The 18,975-nt window shown below is 47.3% G+C and overlaps 1 protein-coding gene across 21 annotated transcripts in view; it reads right to left on the minus strand.

Moving 5' to 3' along the window:
• Window positions 1-18,975, minus strand: part of DNM1 (dynamin 1) — a 103,311-nt gene that overhangs the window by 34,420 nt on the left and 49,916 nt on the right. For 15 of the 21 annotated variants that reach the window (XR_007352988.2, XR_007352982.2, XR_007352985.2 and 12 more), the window contains exons 11-15: window positions 8,195-8,281; window positions 7,872-7,942; window positions 6,362-6,413; window positions 4,381-4,392; window positions 2,827-2,940 (exon numbers count right to left, since the gene is read on the minus strand). Coding sequence is in view for 14 of the 21 variants with exons in the window: in XM_048822620.2 (XP_048678577.1) it covers window positions 2,827-2,940; window positions 4,381-4,392; window positions 6,362-6,413; window positions 7,872-7,942; window positions 8,195-8,281 (336 nt within the window). In the remaining 7 variants the exon portion in view is untranslated. Of the gene's footprint in view, window positions 1-1,543; window positions 1,613-2,826; window positions 2,941-4,380; window positions 4,393-6,361; window positions 6,414-7,871; window positions 7,943-8,194; window positions 8,282-16,348; window positions 16,488-18,975 lie in introns of those variants that run through there. The other 6 variants (XM_048822617.2, XM_048822626.2, XM_048822624.2 and 3 more) reach the window with 4 other exon arrangements.

Below are 18,975 nucleotides of genomic sequence, written 5' to 3' on the forward strand. Positions count from 1 at the left end.
ATCTGGGACTGAGACATATGGAGACAGCCATATGTGGATACCAGCCTGGTTTGGGAGTGACGGGTCTGAGAAGTCTCCTCTCAATAAGGGCTAGAGGGGCCGTGGGTGACGGAGACAGCCCTGTTGCCATGTGGGGCAGAAGGGTCCTGGAGGACAGAGTCCGCCCTGTCCCTGTGTAGGGTTAGGATGGGAACTCCAAAGCCAAGGGTTCTCCAAGTTGCCCCTGTAATGTACTGACTCTTTAAGCTGAGCCTGGCCATGGAATTCAAGTGGAAGTTACTTCCCTTTCCTTCCCCAGAGGCCGGAGAACTGGTGAGAGGGGGCAGGAGTGGGGAAAAATCAGAAATAAAAACATGTTCCCCCTTCCCCTCCACCCCTTCTCCAGTTAGAACAAAGGATCCTTTCTCCTGTGTTGCTCCTGCCTCGTCAGCACTGGGTCGCCCTGCGTTTATTTAAGGGATGCTGGCTGGCAGGGAGCTGTTTTAATTAGGCTGCTCTACCTCTCACCATGCAGAAGGGAAGCAGTGCAGACCTCCAGCTGTTATTCACCCCCAGGGTTACCCTCCTCATAGGATAAAAGGGGCGCCCCTTCCCCCTCCCATACAGCTGGAGTCTATTAATATAGATTATGCACTGCAACCACAGCCTGCCCGCTCCTTGCTGGGGCAGAGGGGTGGGGGGCTACGCGGTCATCGCTGGAATCCAGATGCAGAAGTTGTTTTTAATTTAAAACAAACGCTCAAGCCTTAAGTTATAACTGCCTGACCTGCATACATAACCATGAGGCGGTGTTACCACACCAGGCAGCTCTGTCTGAGAGTTCATGGGCCTTGAAAAAGGACTGGCTGATTTAAAATCTCCTTTGCACAATCAATTCCAGTTCCTTGCTGCTTACGGGACTGATGCATGCCCCAGCTGAACTTAGACCTGGTCTACACCTAAAAAATAGACTGATCTGGCTACTTTTTGCTCAGGGCTGTGAAAAATTTCACACCCTGTGCAACACAGTTAGGTCGACCTAGCCCACACTGTAGACGCAGCTAGGTTGACAGAGGATTCTTCTGTGGTTTTAGCTACCACCTCTCAGAGAGGCGGATTAACTACATCAACAGAAAAACCCCTTCTGTTGATGTAGAAATCATTTACACTTCAGCTGCACAGCTGCAGTGCCAAAGCTGTGCTTCTGTAGAGTAGACATACCCCCAGCTCCTGGTCAGGGAATGACATTTCAGGCCTGATTCTCTACTGTGTGGCACCTTGTGTCATCATTTCCAACTGTGCAAAGTGGCTGTTAAATGTGCCCACTGATATAACTGAGTGGAGAATTCTGGTCTGGTAGCAGTTTACAGGTATGTTGCACAGGTATAAACCATGACACAAGGTACACGGCCCTTTCTCTTCCTGACAAGTAGTTTGGAACCATTGCTTGGAAAAGCTGACTGAATCTGAATCCATTTGTAGCCATCCCCCAAAGTATTTTTATCCCTGGCAAGTTGAGTGGTATTTGAGTTTAAATTCATGTCATTCTGATTACCTTCTTGCTGTTCATTCCCACTATTCAGAGATTTAGGCCCAGGGGCCAGAGATTTTGTCTTCCTTTATGACTGGCACACTGTTGACAGTAGACAAATAAATAAATAAATAACAATAACTTCAATTTGGACATGATTCTGGCATCTGCTATCTTGCTCCCTGCTTGAGTGGAAGAGGAAGCACTGGGAAGCCATGATTCCCAACTTTCAGGAATATCTATTTTTAAGGAGGGTCTACAGAGCAGATCCATGCTACTTTCTCATTTATTTTCTGCATGTACTATTATAGTTTGTTAATAACAGTACGCAGCACTTTCACATTCAAAGCACTGTATGAACATGAATTAATTGATCTGCCCAATACCCAGATGAGGTGGATGAGTACCAATATTCCCATTCTGCACATGAGGAAACAGACAGAGAAGTAAAGTGACTTACCCAAGGTTACAGAAGGAGTCAGTGTCTGAGCTGGGATTTTAATTCCATAGCTCCTGGCTCTGCGTCCTGTACTCAGACAACTAGGTCACACCTCTCTTGAGTGACCACACAAGACTAGAGTGAAGCTTAGCCACAATTTAAATAGTCACTATAGTTACGGCTGAGAGTACCACAAAGCCCTGGGTATCAGAGCACTAACCCATCCCCTCCGTCCTGTGAGTCGGCCTGCCACAATAAGACAGAAAAGTGCCCTGCCCACTTTTTACTGACTCAGGAGCTCCAAGTACAGTCATTTCCAACTGGATTTTCTCTTCAGTGCCAGGAATGCTGCATCCAAATTAACTCCATGACCTTCACATTTAAAAGGAAATATCCTCATTCCAGCTGAAGCAATATCAAGGCCCCACTAAGAGTCAAATACAAGGCACAAGGCAGTAGATTCATGGGCTGGTGGAGGGGCTAGGCAGCAGCTGTTTGAACACTAACATATACAGGGTGTGACTAATGTGCAGGGGTCTATTTGGGCTTGCCCCTAGGGGAACACACAGTTCTATACCCAACCAACAGAATCTGTGGCATCCTGATTATGGCTCCCGATCTCCTGCATCCCTTCCTGGGAGGGGCTGAATACTGGTTTGTGGGATCACTCCAGGTCCCAGGGGTATGGGCTACTTTAAAAAAGCAGGTAATTAATACACAGAAAGTGTATTTATAATACCAAGCCACTGTAGGGAGCTAAGGGCCTTCTACAAAATGCTCAGCCCCTGAAAGTCAATGGGAGTTGAGGGTTCTCAGCACCACACAGAACTAGGTACCAAAGCCATAATTCAACCAGCCCTGAGGCTGGGCCACTCACCTCATCATCCTTATACCACGAGAGGTTCTCAGCTGTCAGGACAAACCAGTATTCCTTGGCGCCGCCCTTCATGATCCCAATGTTATTGATGGTGAGCCAGCCTTTTCGGATCACCTGTGGGGATGGAAATTGTCAGTGTCAAACATGGCACTGAGAACCTAGTCCTCCTAATGGCTGGGGAGAGAGCAGAGTGTGTCCCTACACACACAGACCAGGACAACAATGACCAGGACCACCGTGCTCTCTGCTCCTGCCAAAAAGCCCCTCACTAATTTGGAGCTCCGAGGCAATCTAGCCTGCACCTGTCTCCAAACAGGAGAAGGGTTAGGAAGGAAAGGAGTGGAAGGGAGGCAGGAGAGAACCTGGCTCTGTTGGGGGTTACACCATTTGCCAAGCACTCAAGGGGAAGAGAGAACTGTAGAGAGAATCTCAGACACTGGCCCAACCCACAGAAACCAAATCACAGCAACAATCACACCCAGAAAAGGCCAGGCCTAGAAAGAGCAAAGGAAGAAGCACACCCTGGCAGAGACAAGGAGCTCTCCCACCACTTGGGGTTGGAGCAGACTGCTTCACAGAGCTCAAGGGGATGCAATTCAAGAAGAAAAGTAGAGAGAGGTAAATGAAAAACAAATTATTTAATTTAGTAACACAAGGAGATACTGAACATCTGGGAATAATGATGCATCTGGAATTCACACCCTGAACTTAACTGTGTGAGATAAGTGGCACTGTTACTATATATATGTACATTAGCTTTAACACAGATATATATAAGCTATAGATATAAAGTCCCATATTTACATTCTGTAAGTGAGCTACGAGATTATTGATTAGCGGACTTTGTAACTTTAAATCAATGTTTGTCTATTCCTGTACATGTGAGTAAGTAGAAAGAGTATATGTATGTAATAGCTTAAATATAAGCATGATATATACATATATATATATGTGAATGTGCATTACTGCAGGTGTTCATCATTGTACATGTGTGCATGAGCCTGTGTTACTGCACATGTGAATTAGCCTATATGTGTATGTATCGCTGCATGTTTGTGCATGTTAAAAATGAGTGTGTTGTAAGCAGTATGTATGTGAACGGCTAGGTGTTTGTGCATGAATGAATACTGTTTTGTGTGACTTAATAAACATCTGCATGGTGTCTGAATCAGTGCATTCATTGTCCATATCTGTAGGCAGGGATGAGTGGATTGTCACTCCTCTCTTTCATGCTGCTGATTGTTAAAATTCACAATGGACCAATTCTCTCTGCTGGCAGAAGAGGGCACTAAAGCTGAACCCCAGATCCTGATCTCTAGATTGAATGGTCTCCCCAGCTCCTCCTGCTTACACACTTTAGAGGCAGCTAAAGAAATTCTCATCAACATGCTGCCTTTGCTCCCCACTTCCACTTCATCTGTATCTAACATCAGCAGCCACTTCCCCCCACTGCAGTAGCAGGTGGAATGGTCCATGTGCTGTTCCTGATCCTGCTTTCCCCAGATGCATCATTAATGCTCATTAGCACAGCCTGCTGAGCGGCCTTCTACTCACCAGGATCTCATCCTGCAAAGGGGAACCATAGCAACAGCAGCAGAGAAGAGAGGAGAGGAGCAGAGAGAGGAGAGATTGTTACTAGGAAAAGAAGAGTGGAAGGAGGAAAGAGCCTCAAAAATTAATCATCAGAATCTTTTACCAAATTAGCATGTCAGCTGCGAAAACATCAAAGACCCCAGGCCCCAAAATAAAATCTGCTAAAGGAAATGAAAGCTCAAGCCAGTGACAGGCAAATCCACAAATGAAACGGAAAAGGACTGGCTCCCAGAGCCATTCCACACCCAGGGCAAAGGAAAGGTACTTGCTGGTACCCTTCAGAGGATGGTCTCCCTGCAGCTGGGAGATACCCAGTAAAGACCTTCAGAAATAGCATCCAGAGAAAGCGATGATCCAGCTGAACCTGCCAACCAGCCTTCAGCAACTTTGAAGCTCTAACTGTGTTTCAGGGAAAGGTGGCCAAATATATTTTGAAGATGATTCACTCCAGATGAGCACCTGGGGTTGGAAAGGAAGAGGTTTTTCACCTACATTCTTTGCTGGGCTGCTTCTGTACCCTCCTTCTGTAGAAAGTGCCCATATCTCTCTGCAGACCTTCCAGGCCAGACAACTCTGTGGTTTTCCCCATAGCTCTAGGACAGGAAGGTCTTCTTTGCCCCTCTGGATTTCAATAGGACGTACACTCCATGCGCTTACTACAGAGAGGCAGCAGGGACTTCACATTCCTTTCACTATTCTCTCCCAGGAGAAGGCTCCCCCATGAGGATGCCCAACTCAAGCAGGGCTGATGGGTGCCAATGACATCTTCCCAAGCAGGTGGGTTTAAAACGTCCCTTTCAGGTGGGACTTGCCTCTTCCAGAAAATGTGACCCCAGAAGTTCTGCAAATTGCCCTTTGGCCCCCAGACAGTGGAGACCATTCATGTGGTCAAGAGAGGTGACTGGGAAAGAAAACTCTGGCATGGCAGTTTAGAGCTGGGGCTGGGGGAACTGGAGAGAATAGTTTGCCCCAGTTTTTGATGGACTGTAAACTTGCATCAGGACCCACCAAATCAGAGAGCATCCTCCAGCTCTTGCCTGCATAGAAAGGTCAAGCGCAGCTGGGAGAAGTGAATGATGCATCCAGGGATGTGAGCTGAATTAACACTGACATCTGCCACTATCCAGAAAGCAGTGGCTTATATGGCGAGACCCCTGATCCTCCCCCTGCACTTTCAGCTCTTTATTGGACCATTTGATAATTTAACTGTCTAGCATGTTGCTGGCCCAGTTGTAAAGCATGGTGAACCCATCAGGGAAATGAAAGGTCACCCAAAGAAATGGATGAAACTCGAGATGCTCTGGACTCTGCCCAATACCCAACGCCAGGATGATAGTAGAAGGGGACTAGGTCATCATATGCAAAGTGACATGGTTTCTAAACCAGTTCTCTACTGCAAGGATCCCAGCCTCCCCTCTTTTAGAGGGTCTTGCACCCTGCATACCTCCCTGCACTGAGGAAAGTCTGCAGCACCCATCCTTTGAGCTCTAAGCTAGGGCAGATGTTCCAAGCCTCTGTAATCACCATGTCAATCTCCCTCATGAGATTCTGCTGGGCCAGCTCCTCCATTCACTTACCCTTAAAGCCAGTGGGGTTGCACCAGAGACACTAAAGAATATGATTTGGACCTTGTATTTAAGCAGCTAATAGATATCCACAGTCCTAGTCTTACTGAGGACAATGCCAGCTCCATACATAACAATTGTTCTTTTGCAGGAGGGACAGCTCATATTCTTCCGAAATGCTTCCCCTTTGTCCTTCTCACAAGCTTCCCTAATCCCATATATTTCAGTGGGGCTAAGGTGTCTCTCTAATCTTCTTCCCATCTGCCTCTCTTTATACCTTTGAAGAGCTGCTGTGTCTGGCTCAACATCTGCTCAACTGATAGCCTGTCAAGCAAGGTATGTATCCCGCTCACAGCCTCAAGCAGGAGGGAACTTACCTGGTTGCCAGCTGTCTTCTTCTTGCTCATCTGGCTGCTCCTTTGTTGAGCACTACAAACAAGATGAGACATTCAAACCCCATCCAGCTCTCCCTTCCCTCCTGAATCCTGCTCCCTTTGCAACAGCACATTTACGCTTCTCACCCTCAAGTTCCAAACCCTGTACAGCCCCACCTCACCTACATCTTTGCTCTCAGCCTGACCTACTCAACCCCTTGCTCCCTACGCATCTTCTAAACCAACTGCTGACCACCCCCTCTGTATTCTTCCTTCACTCCTGCCTTCATTCTTTCTCCCATGCCATCCCCTAGGTTTGTAACTCCCTCCCTCTTCTCATGCAACCACTTTCTCCTCCGTCAAACCCCGCTTGTAAACAAGTCTTCCATGAAGCCTTTCAACATTAATACACTGAAGAAAGGAGCCAGACAGAGAGCTCTGCAATGTTTTTAGACTACAGCATCTGCTGGTCTCTGCAGCATTTTGGGACATATCTTGACCTCAAACTGCAAAACAACCTTTGACTGTGATGGGATCTAGGTTTGGCCCTACATGCCTAAACTGTAAGGTCTGTCTAAGTTCCAGCATCATCTTCTGGGGACAGAGATCAGGTTTTGCTCCACATTTCATAAAACACTCAGCACACTAATGACTCTCCATGAACAATTTTATAATTCCACCTGATTTTTATTCTTTGTCCTGCCTGGTTGGATATGATCATTCCCTGCCCTTCCCTAGTGTATTTCACCCAAGTTCTCACTTGTGCTTTACAAACATGAATACTTAGCCTCACAAACTCCTCTGGGGTGAGTCAATGTCATTATCTCTGTTCTATAGATGGGGAAACTCAAAATACATAGGGATTAAGGGACTTGCTCAAGGTCAAACAACAAACTAGTAGCAGAGCCAGGGATAGAATCAAGGTCTCTTGGGCCTGTCCTCTAACCACCAGTCCATCCCTCCTCTCAGTGTGGAATGACATGGTTGACATGCCAACCACAGCACTGTAGATTTTCTCTAGCTTTGGGTTTCTTTAATTTCTATCCTGACAGCTCAGTGCTCACTCTGCTATGCCACATTGGAGGCCTAGCTTTACTCCTTGCTTCCCAAGAAGCCTGGGGTTGAGGGGGAAGGGCATGAGGCGGCAACACCCGTCTCCCACCTCCCGAGGATGAGATGCCTCACAATAACCTTCCAACCAATTAAGGAGTTAGTTGGCCTTGTGTGGGGGGTGGGTGGGCTGAAGTGAGACACAATCAAGTTGGGGGGTGTCAGGACTCCACAGAGAACTGCCCTCACCCCCAGGGGAAGAGGGAAACCTATTTCTCTCTTTACCATCCTGCACATTATACCTCACTTCACCCTCCCATCAAAGCCGGTGTGGCAAACTGCTCCAAACTCTCCACCCATGGTGCTCTGCAGTCATGTCCTACAGCCCACCTACCAGAGCACACACAGAGCAAGGCTGCAGGGGAGCAGGGGGAAGGAGGCAGTTCAGGGCACTGGTGCTTACTTGGCGAAGCCAATGAAATCCTCGTGGTTTGTGTTCATGTATGCCAGTTCGATGTCTATCAGGAGCATGACCTAGGGGGCAAAGACATAAAGAAAGTGGGTGAGAGACTAGGGATAGGTGCTACTAACACAAAGGCAGGTAGCAGGAGCCACCATTGAGTTGCCTTATGGCTCTTCTCAGCCAACACCTCCTTGTGCTTTGTGGGCACTCCTCTCCAGATCCCAACTTTACAACAAGGCCCATCTCTATCCCTATAGCTCAGACTCTTTCCCTAAAGGCTTCCCCTCTGCCTCCTGCCCTCAGGCAAGACCTGCAGGCCCTACCTGATCCTTGGTCCTGCCCTCTCGCTCACGAATGTGCGTAGTAACAATCCGCTCCATCTCCTCCCGCAGGTGAGGGTACTGGCTGAGCTGCAGGAGAGAGAAAACACGTGCACGTGGGAAAGTGGGGCAGGGTCTGGGGAATAACACTCCCCTCCCAACCATAACAGGGGTCCTAGAGGGCTAAAGGCACAGGAAAGCCAGAATTGCAGACAGATTTTCCCAAGTTCCTGTGGGGCCAAAGATCTCACTCACTGTGCTTTGAGCTTCTTCAGAGAGCAGCCCTTCTCCTCAGCAGCAACCCTCCTATCCTGCAGGAGACCAGACTACTGCCAGCCCAATTTGTTTCACATAGCGAAGGGCCCATCCCCAGATCTGAACACACCCAGTCTCGGGCATGTCTGAAATCCCAGTTTTATGGCTTAAGCCCATGGCTGGTTGTATCCCAATAAGCCCAATGAGTAGTTCTCTGAAGAAGGTCAGCTTCTTATTGGCAACGTAGGAAAGCGATGCCATGGCATTGTTGCCCTGGCTTTTGGCTACACTTTTTTTAAAACCTGCAGCAGCGAGTTCTCAGAGTCCAGGTCTACAGACTTGGGCTTGTACTCTGGCGCTAAAAACAGCAGTGCAGATGTTGCAGCTTGGGCTCTTAAACTCCCTCCCTGGGCTTCAGAATCCAAGGGCCAGTCCGAGCCCAAACGTCTACATAGCTGTTTTTAGCGCTGTAGTACTAGCCCACACTGCTGTGGGCTCTAAAATGCAGTGTACTGTGTAGATATACCCCCTGACTCTAAGGGGAGCATCCTGGGTGAATGAAGACGATCAAAACTGGTCTCACATCCCATTAGCTAGATCACTAGTGGACAGTAGCCTGCCCTAACGAGCAATGCCACAGGTGGAGACGGAGGGCATGGCCAACCTCTCAGGGAACCAGCCTTCTCCCAAGGAGAAAGCAGGAACCCTGGACTTTATGGGTGCTCCGGGTGTGTGGCTATAGCATTTCACTCCCCTTCTGCACTCCCTTTGCACTGGTGCAAGGGAGTAGAAAATCAGGGCCAGCATTCGTGTCACTGGTAAGTCTACTTTACCACTAATCGCTTGTTTCACACCGTGAGAAGGGAATTCAGTTTGCAGCACACAAACAAAAGGGAGTGGAGGGACACTGTCATCTGCAGTTGTTCAAGGCGGCGAATCCATAGAGATTGTGAATGAGAAACATGACAGTGCAAGCCAGGAAGCTGAATGGGGGCCGTGGCAACCCTCTGGCATTCAGGCAGCACTTCCTTTTTAACAAAAAAGTGCCACAGTATTCTACAATAAGGGGGCAGTGGTCCCAGTGAAATCATTGGGAGTTTTACCATTGACTTCAGTGGGATCAGGCTTTTGTTCCTAAACATCACATCCCACAGTGGTGCTACTGCAGCATTTGGGCCAATCCCTGGAGAAGGGAATCATTTTGCTTTCTTCCTTTAAAAAAAAAAGTAAACTTTTTGGGGCAGGGACTGTCTTTTTCATTTGACGTGTGTACAGCACCTAGCACAATGGGGCTCTGATCCCTGATTAGGGCCTCTAGACGCTATTGTAATAATCATAATAATAATTAGGCCCCTTTATTATCCAGTTAATCATTCTCTACTTAGCACTTAACCAGCATGAATCAGCTAATTCCTGCACCATTCCTGAGAGGAACAAGTGCCACTATCCCCCACTTTACTGAGGAATAGTGAGATAAAATGACTTGCCCAAGATCACACCGTAGGGCCCAAGTGCTGCATTAACCTCAATAGGGCAGCAACCATGTAGTTCTGAGTGCAGGATCAAGGCCTACATTAGCTGAAGTCTCAACTCCAGGCCTGTAGTCAGATCACTCCTTTCTCTCCCTCCCTCCCCAGAAAGTTGTTTTTTTTCCATTTTGTTCTAATATTTTGAAATATTTCAATTTGACCATTTAACGCCAACTGGAATTTCCTGACATCATCATCATTACCTCCTCCTACTATTTTGGGCTTCATTTTTGGCCATGTCTCTCATCTGCCTTAGTACTGCACTGCCTCAGTTCTGCTGATCTGATGGGGGTTTTTAAATCTGATTTGGCTTTTGGATTCTTATAAATAAAGGACTATGACAATATGCTACAGGAATCAGCCCAGACCCTGCACAATCACCATTGGAAGCTCAAAGGCATAGGGCAATTGCCATCAAGTACTGAGGTATTTGGGTCTGCTTCACCACTGTGTCACTCCAGGTTAATTGCACCACTGCCATGCCCTTGAAATCAACACAGCTTCCCTGGCATATGGCTGGAGTAAGGGAGCAGGGGATCAGGCCCCTCTCTTTATAAATAACTCTTCTGTTCTGAATGTCACTGGCTCCAGATTGATAGGAACAGCTTTCTGCTCACACTGAAGGTGGCCCCATGTGGAAACGGGCTCCCCTTATACCTTGAGAAGGGGCATATTAAGATTTCTCTTGGATCTTTATAGTCTAGGCTGCTTGTTGCTTTAGAGGGAGAGGCAGCACTTCCTGTTTTCTTCTGAGGTTGAGGGGGTGCTTCATGTCAAAGAATCAAAAACAGGAAGTTGGAAAATCTCTAAGCAAATCTCAGCTTCTTTGACTCAAGAACAAAAAAATAAATAACATGAACAAAGGCAAGGTGAGGTGCAAAACGTTCTCAGTTTATTCAAATCAGGATCAACCAGCAAAGGTTACAAGCAAAAGAAACCAATAGCACCACGTTCACAAGACGTCATGCAGGAGGCCTCCCACCTCGGCATGCGTGGGAGAAGCAGGGGTGGGCAAGAAGGGGGACATGAAGACTGGCCACAGGATGTCATGTCCACTGGGGAACATGCAATGGAATGCAAGGGGTGGGGGTGGGGTAATGCCAGCAGTGCAAGCAGCACCCAGAAATGCCATGACTCTGAAAGACGGGAGAGCAGGTGACCCTGCCAGGGGCTCTCAGCCGGTCTGGGAGGGATTTCCACACTCAAGTAGGTTTTCACTTCTGACCTAATTGCATTTCCCTCTCCAGTCATAATGCAAGCTCAAGACTCTCTCTTAAAACAGCCTAGCCCCAGGGAAATCCTCATGACACAGCTCTAGGTCCCTGTTCTTGCTAACACTGAGTGCCCATCTCTTAGTCAGGAATCTTAAGATCTCTAACTGAAAGAATCCTGATTTGTAAGGCACCCTTTCTGCATACATAAGGCTCTGCTGTGCAGTTTGGACACAGAAAGTTCCTGCTTTTTGCAATCCATGAGAGGGGATGCTACATTCCTAGAAGCACTGGCTCCGATTCTCTGCCTCCCGAGCAACTGAACTTCGTGCAGCCTCAGTTGCACAGGGTATTCTTGACTATCTGCTCACAACTACTGCATGATGTTGCTGTGTGCGGTGAAAAACTCTCTCATTATACCCCAGAGTAGGCTGATTTCATTGGTGGATGAAGAGATCCTTGTAGGAGCAGTTTTAAAGCACTTTGAGATCATTCAGGATGGAATAAGAGATTATGATTAACAACTATAATAACTAAAGATCCGTAGAAGAGACAAAGCCATCTGTTCTTTGGCGCCTTTGTGAACATGGTTTAGCCATGTGAAGAGAGACTAGCTATTGACTGCTATCGAAGAGACAGCCAAAGTTGGGTTGGGGGAGCAATTAGCAGCAGTTCCTTACATGGCCTGATTCTGATTTTATTTACAGCAGTGAAATCGGGTGTAGCTCCCTTCAAGATAGTTTTTCATAGCACACAGCAACATCATGGAGTAGTTGTGAACAGATAGTCAAGAATACTCTATGCAACTGAGGCTGCATGAAATTCAGTTGGTAGGGAGGTAGCATATAGCTCCCCCAATGCCCAGGAAACTTGGATTAACGCTCCTCTTATGAAAAGCTTTGTGGGTCTTTAATAAACAGAGTCTCAATTTTTTGTCTCATCCCAGAGGTAGCATAGGCTCCTAACACTATGGTAGGATGGTGGGTATTCTACCATGACAATTCCTGCAGAACCTAGACTTTCCTTGGAGGTCTCTCATCCAAATATTAACTAGCCCTAACCCTGCTTAGTTGGAGATCAAGCAGGTATGCTGCCCAAGACGTATGAAATAATGGACAAGTACTACACATCAGTAAGTCCTCTACACAGTTCATCTCCATAGCTTTACATCATGAGAAAGTGTCACATGTACAGCCGACCCTACAGCTAAATCTGTCCTTCAGGCCCTCAGAATTTCCCATCTTGATTCTGCAACATCTGCCTCCATTGCCCGCTCCAATCCATACAAAATGCTGCTGCTAAAGTCATCTTCCCTGCCAAACATCTTGATCATCTCTCTCTCTCTCATACACACACTTGGAATTCTGTTCTCCCCTCTGCTCCCCCATCCAATACAAGTTTCTTGCCACTGTTTTCAGAGCCCTGTATAGCTCTGCTCCCCCTCCTTGTCAAACCTCATTTTGTTCCGCATCCTCTGCTCTTCTAATGGCGACAGCCTTGATTCTCTGTTTATCAGCTTCTTGCACCATCATCTCTGTTGCTTCTTCCACACTGCCCCCTATGCATGGAAAACCCCTTCCTGAACTCATCCACAAAGCTCCTACTTTCCTGGCATTTAAGTCCCCCTTAAAGACTCACTTCTGCTGTGCTGTCTATGAAAAATCTAGTTGACATATGTATATTAACTGCATTTTGTCAAGATGAAGGTTAGTCCCACCTAGATCATAGAATCATAGAATATCAGGATTGGAAGGGACCTCAGGAGGTCATCTAGTCCAACATCCTGCTCAAAGCAGGACCGATCCCCAATCAGATCATCCCAGCCAGGGCTTTGTCAAGCCTGACCTTAAAAACTTCTAAGGAAGGAGATTTCACCACCTCCGTAGGTAACACATTCCAGTGTTTCATCACCCTCCTAGTGAAAAAGTTTTTCCTAATATCCAACCTAAATCTCCCCCACTGAAACTTGAGACCATTACTCCTTGTTCTGTCATCTGGTACCACTGAGAACAGTCTAGATCCATCCTCTTTCAGGTAGTTGAAAGCAGCTATCAAATCTCCCCTCATTCTTCTTTTCCGCAAAGTAAACATCCCCAGTTCCCTCAGCCTCTCCTCATAACTCATGTGTTCCAGTCCCCTAATCATTTTTGTTGCCCTCCGCTGGACTCTTTCCAATTTTTCCACATCCTTCTTGTAGTGTGGGGCCCAAAACTGGACACAGTACTCCAGATGAGGCCTCACCAGTGTCAAATAGAGGGGAACGATCATGTCCCTCGATCTGCTGGCAATGCCCCTACATATACATCCCAAAATGCCATTGGCCTTCTTGGCAACAAGGGCACACTGTTGACTCATATCCAGCTTTTCGTCCACTGTAACCCCTAGGTCCTTTTCTGCAGAACTGCTGCCTAGCCATTCGGTCCCTAGTCTGTAGCAGTGCATTGGATTCTTCCGTCCTAAGTGCAGGACTCTGTACTTGTCCTTGTTGAACCTCATCAGATTTCTTTTGGCCCAATCCTCCAATTTGTCTAGGTCCCTCTGTATCCTATCCCTACCCTCCAGCGTATTTACCTCTCCTCCCAGTTTAGTGTCATCTGCAAACTTGCTGAGGGTACAATCCATACCATCCTCCAGATCATTTATGAAGATATTGAACAAAACCAGCCCCAGGACCGACCCTTGGGGCACTCCACTTGATACCGGCTGCCAACTAGACATGGAGCCATTGATCACTACCCGTTGAGCCCGACAATCTAGCCAACTTTCTATCCACCTTATAGTCCATTCATCCAGCCCATACTTCTTTAACTTGCTGGCAAGAATACTGTGGGAGACAGTGTCAAAAGGTTTGCTAAAGTCAAGGAACAGCGCGTCCACTGCTTTCCCTTCATCCATAGAACTACTCTATTTATATATTGTACCCCTCCCCCTAAACTCTATTTGAATGTATGTCTGTCCTCAGATTGTGTGCTCCTTCGGGAAGAGACTTTCTTTTTTGCTTGAAAAGCACCTCACACACAGAGGGCACTGTCACAAGCAATATTAATAAATCACTTTAATAATAGATACGCCCAATTCAAACCCAACCCAAATCTGGATTTATAGGACAAAGACACTGGGCAAACATCAACTCCTCACCTTTGGTGGGATGAAGGGCTGAGATTTGAACCTGCCACACCCGAAAGTCCAGACATTTCCATCCTGATTCTGTAGATGTCTAAGCCAATTACACAGATGGAGGGAGCAACCTTGCACTGGCCAGGCAAAAGAGCAAAGTTTTTTCCATCTCTAATTTGTAGAGACCAAATTCTGCAGTCCTTGTTCCAGCAAAGCTTCCATTGACTACAATGGGACCATCTCTAGATAAGGACTGTGAAAGGACTTCTGGATTCAGTCCAGCACTATCTTACAGCGGATTTTCTTTTCTTCCTGCCTCATCAACTCCTGGTGACAAGCTCTCTTCTGTCCCATCAGCTACATTTCCCCCTTGCTTCCTTTCCTATTTTCTGTTGCTCAGAGACCTGGACATGGAAATGTAAATCCTGACTGTACAACTCCATTATTTCATCTCCACCCTAGAAAACCTCTACCCTCCCTTTCTTCCTTCAGTGCCAAATCTGTCCATCCTACCACGCCAGAATGAGTTTCAAAATCCACAGAAGGTGGATGGGTAAGATCCCAGCCATCTGAGCAGGGTGCCACACTGTAAGAAGCTAGTGTCCACTAACACTGCAGTTTTTCTTTTTCCCCTCTACACTGATTTCTCTCCCCTGAAGATACAACTTCAATCAGAGACAGAAAAACATCAATGGAAACAAACCAAAATCACTACAAGCAAACATGGCGGGTGGAGGGGGAAGGATGGAGGAGTGTCTCCCACACTGAGCTGGAAAACAGGAGGATTTAGAGAGAGAAATCCTTTGGGATGGAGCAGCAGTGCTCGAGGGATGGCAATGAGCAAAGTGCAGTAGCTGCTGAGATCAGCCCTGCTGAATACAACGAGGTCCCTTCATCTGCCAACCTCAGCTCTTGCCATTATTCTGAGCTCTTAAATTTATACTGGATTCTCCCTTCTTTCCCACCTGTCTCTTCCTAATCCTGCCCCACAAATCTGGGATTATATATGTTGGCCAGCCCAGACCCTCCAATGCAGAAAAGGGATTGTGGGTAATTTTTATAGAGGCTTCCAACTGGAACAAGAAGTGCTGTCCCCTTTAACTCACCTGGCAGAGAAACTTGCACAGCTGGGCTGGTGGGGTGCAGGATTTTAGTCCTTCCTTGGCAAATTAACGTATTAATTAGTTAGTCTACCCTTCTATTTAAAGAGGTGTGTGGCGCCCTCTACTGCACCATACAGGCCTAGGAAACCAACCCACTTTCCCCCAGACATATACTAGCGCATGTACGATGGCCTCTACTTATTCAAATGGGTGGTACCTTTTTCCACTTTGCTGCTCTTTAAGATACCCTGGAATTTGCCTCCTTTCCTTTGCTTCGGGGCAGGGAAAAGCAGCACAAGATTCATCCTTCTCTCTTTACTAGCATAATGTGTAGAGTTAAAGATCAGCAGGAAAATGAGAGGGAGAAGACATAGAGCTCTGTCATCTGGAGGGAGGCTGGGGTTATTCTGTGGCCCAATAATCTGGCAGAGGGGCCTGGATTCTTTTTATTTTTTTAAGGCCTCTCTCTAACTTGTTTCCTTGTTCTAAGATGTTTGGATTTCCAAAGAGGCAGCAACAAAGGGACACAGAAAGGTTTTCAACGTGCAATCAGGAAGAGTAGGGTGAGGGGCTTGCAAGGGGGTTTATTCTACACCAAGCTGCATGCCAAGGGGCTGAAGTGAGGAATGGGGGCTGGCTAGCAAACAATCAGCTGTATCCAGCTGACTTCTGAATTCATAGCAAAGAGATCCATCAGCTGAGGCCTGATCCCTCTCCCCTACTTTTCACACTGCTTGGATGCCTGTGGGCTGCTTCTTTCCATCAGATGATTATTTATATAGTAGAACCTGACTTCCATGGCTGTTCTCCTTGTTCTCACCAGATTTGTTGTTGGTCCCCTGGTGTGAGCCCAGGCCCTGAAGGGTGTGAGGAAAGGGTATGTGTGTGTGTGAGAAAGAGGAGTGGTGCTTTGCCCTTTCTTTATGTTGTTGGTTTCTTTACCTTTTCGCTACACTTTCTGATGGTGGATGTGAGCTCACTCACTACCATATCCACACACTTCAGACTCGGCTCCTTCAACTTCTGCACCTGCTTTTTCACTATGGCTTCAAAAGCGAGGTCAGGCGTGAAGAGACCCGTTCTGCACAGTGAGGGGCAGGGAGGGAAGAAGCAACAAGGAAGAAAGAAGAGCAAAGCAGACGGAGGCAGAGAGAGATTGAGAGAGAGAGCAGAAAAGGAAAAGAGAGAGAGAGAGAGAGGAAAAGAAAGAAGAGAAAAACACAAGGCAAAATGAGAAGTGAGATTTTGGTTCACTCCACAGATAAATCGAAGCAGGTGAGCATTGCTGCAGGGCCCATGTGCTGCCAAGTATCAAGGGATTCTACAGATGCATGGAAATGGCACAGTGGGAAGGAACAGACAGAGTAGGTGAAACCATGAGCTACAGAGCCCAACAAAATGGATGGGTGGATGGATGCATCCAGGGATCCCTCTCCCAGAGCAAGCCTTCTCCACAGGCAATGAAGGCTGAACACACTGAGCCTCTCACTCTTTTCTTCACCTGGGTCAGTCTCATTTCTCTCTGCTGTTCCATGGGTCTCTTTTCTTGCCTTTTTACCCACCAGCTTTATCCCTTTCTCTTTCTTCTTCCCTTAAGTTCCCCCTAATCCATTCCATCTAAAGATGGACTGCATGGGGGTGGGGACTGGGGGCAGTGGCGCAAGTAGAATTTATTTCTTACCAGTATGCTGCACATACATAGGCGACTCATGGGAGGGACACAAAGGGGGGGGCACATGACCCCCCACACACATGACTCCTCCCCACCTCACCCCCAGCCTGGGGCCCCCGCACTCTCCCTGTTCTCTCCCCATCCCACATTACCGGGGGTTGGGGGGGGCAGCAGCTCTGTCCTCCCGCTGTGCCAGATGCAGACTTCTGAACTGCAGTGCTCTCTGGAACCACAGCAGCAAAAGGAGCAGCTCCTCCAGCACAGCTGTACTGCCCCCAGCCCTGTCCACTGGCACAGCTGTCCAGAGATACTTCAACCCCAGACATACACTGCTCCATTTTGATCACAGCACCCTTTCCCATGCATTATGTCACTTACAGCTAATGTGAAAGGCTGCTCTGTTCATGTTGGGATGTGTAGTTTCCAGAGTACCCATCTCCTCCCAGGTGCACTTCTCAGAGCCTGGCAGGTTGCCAGTGAAGCCCTTGATTGGGTAAAGAGCGGGTGCCCTTAAAGTTAAAATGGCCCCTGCATGTCTCAGAAAATATGTTCCAGGTCTCACTGCCTATTCAGAGATTCAACCTGCCTGCTAAGTTCAATATAGCCCCTTTAGATGTATCTGAGTCAGGCTCAGTGGATGGAGCCTGGGAAAGGGACCCTCACACAAAATGTCCCTTTAGCTATCTGAAAATTTTAGTAACATCACCACTTTGTTTCTTTAAAGTCAAAAATGTCACCACTCACACTTGCGCACACACACAACATGAACTGCAGCAAACTCAGTCTCTAGCCTCTGAACCACTATGGGACCCAAACCCGCTACACTAACAAGAAAACACCTTAAACATTCTGATTCCCCCCACACTCCCTTCAGACCATCGTCAACGGAGACGATGGTCTGACCCAGTATCTCTTGCTATAACTGACCCAGTATCTCCCCCAGCTAGATTTGTTCCTCTTTGTCCACCTCTTTCCAACATTTCCTCTTTCTTTCCTATGTGTGTGTCACCCTGTGTACCACACCTGCCCAGTCTCCCTCACTCCATTAGAGGTGGCTGTGGAATACTGAGTTCCCATCTTCTGTCCCAAGGTCTCTTTCTGTCCTCCCTGATCTTTACATTTCCCTCTCTCTTGGGTACCAGGTATCCTCATGGAAGGAAGAATCTGTCCTTCATGTCTATAATAGAGACAATTTCACTACTGGTGTAAATTCATTCCTCAAGGAAAAAGAAAGAGAAAGACAAGACAATGAAGGTGGAGATAGACAGAAATGGGAAAGAAAGAAAGAAAGAAAGAAAGAAAGAAAGAAAGAAAGAAAGAGAAAATGATTCGTAAGGGAGAAGAGGGCAGGAGTGATAAAGACTTAAATGATGCTTGATGGATGGTAAAACTAACCAAGGGAGGATTAAGGGGACTTGAAAAGTGGGCGCTTCAGATTCAGTTACTGGATGACTCTGGGTACTTGGCAGCCCAAAGGTCTTTGCTTACCTGTCACCAGCACTAAGGGCAATTTTCTGGGTGCTCCCCACAGCTACATACCTCAACAGAAGACAGCAGGATAGAAAAAGGAAGCTCCTCCCAGCATTCTAAAAACTTGAGGAATCTGTCACTGTCTGTCCACTTTGCTCTCCCAGTATGGACTGGGACAAAGCACATGTATTTGAGCCTAAGTACCTCTGCAGAGACCTCCAGCCCCAAGCAATGCAGTCTCTTGCAGAGCAAACCTGAGACTCACCACTCGCGCCCCCTCCCCCCCTGCTTTTTTTTTTTTTCTCCAAATTCGAGGTTTCAATCTCCCTTGGGAGTCTCCTGCAATGCCCTCACCTGGTTACCTGCTCCTGAATGGCCAGCAGTGATCCGACATACCAAGAGTCTCCAGTGCCCACGCTATCACACT

This window comes from Caretta caretta, chromosome 16, assembly GCF_965140235.1.
Source record: "Caretta caretta isolate rCarCar2 chromosome 16, rCarCar1.hap1, whole genome shotgun sequence".
NCBI lineage: Eukaryota > Metazoa > Chordata > Testudines > Cheloniidae > Caretta > Caretta caretta.